The sequence below is a fragment of the Cyprinodon variegatus genome, unplaced genomic scaffold, assembly GCF_000732505.1.
Source record: "Cyprinodon variegatus isolate N-32 unplaced genomic scaffold, C_variegatus-1.0 Scaffold439, whole genome shotgun sequence".
Lineage (NCBI taxonomy): Eukaryota > Metazoa > Chordata > Actinopteri > Cyprinodontiformes > Cyprinodontidae > Cyprinodon > Cyprinodon variegatus.
In genome coordinates this window covers 107,543-111,577 of record NW_015150892.1, presented here as the reverse complement: position 1 = coordinate 111,577, position 4,035 = coordinate 107,543, and the positions used below count along the sequence as shown (strand labels likewise).

General features: G+C 38.2%; 1 protein-coding gene across 2 annotated transcripts in view; it reads right to left on the bottom strand.

Moving 5' to 3' along the window:
* The window catches only part of LOC107093662 (ryanodine receptor 3-like), a 101,111-nt gene that overhangs the window by 38,628 nt on the left and 58,448 nt on the right, over positions 1-4,035 (bottom strand). For both annotated transcript variants that reach the window (XM_015388853.1, XM_015388852.1), the window contains 5 exons: positions 3,650-3,785; positions 3,065-3,248; positions 1,845-1,947; positions 1,385-1,505; positions 573-742 (listed from right to left, as the gene is read on the bottom strand). In XM_015388853.1, coding sequence (XP_015244339.1) covers positions 573-742; positions 1,385-1,505; positions 1,845-1,947; positions 3,065-3,248; positions 3,650-3,785 — 714 coding nt within the window. The remainder of the gene's footprint in view (positions 1-572; positions 743-1,384; positions 1,506-1,844; positions 1,948-3,064; positions 3,249-3,649; positions 3,786-4,035) is intronic.

The window sequence follows — 4,035 nt, the reverse complement described above, 5'->3', positions numbered from 1 at the left end:
TTTTAAACACATTGTCCATTTTTTTTATTTATTAGTTAAAATCCACAGTTCCAGTGGGGTGAAATAGGCACTTCCTGTTGCCCGTTGTCATGGTGACTGGTCGATTCGGGGCTCCACTGATGATGGCTTTTTAAACCTGTCATGCACACCCTCTGAGTTGACCTACTTTGAATTGATTTAACAAATTCATAGCAGCTCCCAAGTTCCCGACGCTAGGCTAGATCAATTTAGAGTTACGGATTTAAATCTGAGTTTGTTAAACTTGCTTCGTGAAACGGACGCCTGGTCCTCAAGTACTACTACTCTGCATGTTTTAGATACATCTCTTTTGCTGAAACCCTGCTTGAAATGATTACATAGGCTCCTCAGCAGCCGTTAAGTGCTGCAGAAGCCTGTTAATCAAACTTTCATGTAGGTCAGGTCTGTTGCACCAAGGAATCAACTAAAGCTAACAGGATGGTGGTACTTGAGGAATAGGATTGAGCTAATATATTAATCTGGGCTTTCCTGAAGAGTTTTAAGATAGACCATTTTTAGTTTGATGTCTAAGAAGAAAGTTCTGTTGGACTCACAGTGTCCAGAGATGCTGAGGCTTTGAGGTCAGGAAGGAAGCCGACTTCCAGCATCTGAAGCAGGAAGCTCTGGTCCTCAATGCCGTAAACTCTGTCCAGAAAGAGCACCATGGGAGCCTTGTGGTCCGGACAAAAGGAAGCTGACATGTCAGGTTCTGTCACGGTACCATCTGCAGGTCAGTTTAAATAACACAGAGTAATCACTGCATTTCATATTTCTGCATTTTCAACATGTTTTAGACAGTAACAGTAGCTGAATACAAACTGTACAAAAGATTAAACTAAAACTTCACAAATGATTCACATTTCACTATAAAAAGTGGAAAATAAAACTAGAGTTAAAATACTAGAAGTATTCCAGAATACAATACTGCAACCAAATTTTCATATATTTGAGTAAAATAAGATATTTGGAGTATAAGGGCAGAAGAAGGAAAATTAAGCTTCTTTAAAGGCAAAGACAAACAAGGCAAAAAAGATTAGAACAGTTTTGATAGTATTATTTTTAAAAAAAAGTCTAAGACTCTGGGAGGTAATAATGAATTGTTTCAGTAGCCTTTAAGTAGGAGATTAAAAACAACACTGCATTTCTGAGTAAGTGATCCAATATCTTAGTCTATCACAAAGCAGCAGAAGGGATTGTGAAATCCAATAATAATAAGAAATTAATATTCATGCTTATGCATTAAATTAATATTTTCTGAGAGCATTCGCATTTCCAAATAACTCCCATCAGTGTTTTTATATGTTGCTTTTTAACCGGTGGCAGCTCCTCCAGTCCATGCAACAAGTAGCCGTCAAAATACGGATACCTTTATTGACCACAGGCATCTTGAGGGGGATGCTAATGATGCCAACCAGGTCTGAAGTGGGAACCAGAGAGCGCAGGATGGCTCTGATGCGCAATGCTTCCCCTTTCCCTGCATTGATGAGCTGCAAGAAAATTATATTTATACAGTAGACATTCAACAGCGCTGTTAAGTAGAAAACATTGTTTTTATGTAAGGTGCATGGACGCACAAAACTTAAAAACTGTTGAGTAAAAAAAAAAAATAATCAATTTATATTACCATACAGTTCAGTTCAGAAAATATGAAACAGTAATACATTATTGGTTATTGACAATGAAGAATCCCATAATACCCCCACCCAATTTGATTCATAAAGCCATTTACAGGCTCATAATTCTAACAGACAAAGAAACTGAAGTGTAAATGTCATGAAGGCAACAGGCCTTCATCGTTGCACCAAACTTTGCACTCAGACTCTCACATGCATCTCAGGAGCGCAGCGTCCCAGCAGGTCGATCAGGGCCGAGTAGAAGGACATGATGGCATTGCCCATGTGGATGACTTCTTTTTCCTCTTCACCAGACCTGCAACACAAAAAAGTGCCTGTCTCATACCTTTACATCCCTCCTACATAAGAACAAAGTCAGCAGCAGGAGGCAGAGGTTGAGAAAATTTCTAGATGTAAAACTATGTTTTGACCCCTTTTCTGCTCTCCACATTAAATGCATTGATTCTGACCAGCATCCAAATGCTCCTCTTCACCTCAGGCAATAATTATGCTCAGCATTAAAATGCTGCTGTGTTAAAGCTTTTGCATAATAATAAGAGCAGGATGAATGTCATCCAACAGTGTCATTACTTTTGTGAAATGTTGGAATGAAACCCATCAAAAATATTCTAGTCATACTCCTTAAATGTTTTCAAATTCTGTGTTGTATGGGATTTCTAAAAGTCAAAATAATGTTTCATAATCTAACCTTGTTTTCGATTTCTCTCTGACACGTCTGATGAGTTAAGTGGTCTCCAGGACTAACATTTTCTACGAAACTCTACAAAAGCTATTTATACTGAGACTTAACAACATTTCAACGCAATTGATTACATCAAATTCGGGGTAACAGTAAAAGATGCATGCTACAGTTTTCATTTTTTGTAACAACTTTTGTAAACCATGTATAATTTCTATAGTATTTTCCACTGATTCACTGCTTTGTGTTTTTTGTCTTTAATGTTGAATGTAAAACGGTTTGCACTGATGGATATTTCTGTGATCTAGTCACATAACAGCAGTTCAGCCTCATTTTATAACTATTTTTCAATTTTGATTAAAAAAAAGAGGCAAGACCTCTGGACAAGACATAGACCTCTGGATAGAGGGTCCTGTCATTAAACTGATTGCATCTTAGACAGGTGGTCCTGATTCCAGTTTCTGCTCTATATTTTGCTCTATATTGACATTAATTCACTCATTCAATCATATCTGAGTTGCTAATTTCCGTTGATCTTTTTAAAACAATCTAAACAGGATGAAAGGACAGCAGCATTTCGGTTTCTTAACAATGAAAATACCAACAATGCTCAACACAAGACTTTTAGTTTTACAGAGGTTTTTATAGCTCAATCACTAATGAATGATTTGGATTTGTTTGTTTTATTGTTGACCAGAATTGGTGTAGAAATAAATTTTGGACACATTCCTACCCTGCTGTGGCTCCAGCCGGGGTCTTCGGCAGGTCCAGAGCGGGATCCTCAGAGATCTTAATGGCCTCCTTCATGGCAGCCAGCAGACCCTGTCCTCCCTCTCCCCTCAGGGCGGGGCCGAAACACTCGGGACGCCTGATCAGCAGCTTCACCACCACATTGGCATTTTCCTCCACACTCTCACCTACAGCCAGAAAGGCCTTCACATTAATCTTACTAACACATTAACAATTTCTATTACACACAAAAGGAATGGACAGAGTCAGCTAGAGTGAAGTGTTAAAAAAGCTGAGCAGGATTCTTACTTCTTAGTCCTGGCTACTCAGCAGCCTTTCCTTGTAGATTTGTTTAGTTAAAGCATGTCCTTCTCAATTTAACAATGAATCTGTATGCAAACTTCACATTTACTTAGATAATTCAGCCTATACGATCATTTGGAGAACCTATGCCTTTACATTTTGTAAACCAATTTAAAGCTTTCCATTTCAAGATAATCATCTACCATGTGATTTATCTGATGAAATGAAATATGACCTCTGAGTGAATGTTTACAGCAAGAAACTGTGTAAAAGATGTAAGACATACCATTACAGAAGACGACAAATCTCAGGAAGGAGAGGTAGCGCTCTCCTTCTATTGGATTCCAGCCCAGATCTGGGTAACCCTTTGCAACCAGCATGGCACAACTCTGAAGACCACACCCTGCCAGATACATCACCACCTAAACACAGATATATATGTAAGACTTCAGGGTTGGTTTTTGTTATCCCAAGCATGTGAAAATATGAGTTTGAGTCCTCCAAACCCTGGAATAAGATGCAAAGGTAGAAATATTCCCGAAATGGTAACAAATGTCTTAAAACTACGACGGAGTATTAGGGCCAGGGTAGAGATTTTTTTTTCTTCCATTTCGAGAATAAAATCATAAAATTATGAGAATAAAGTCGTAAAATTAGGAGAATAAAGTCGTA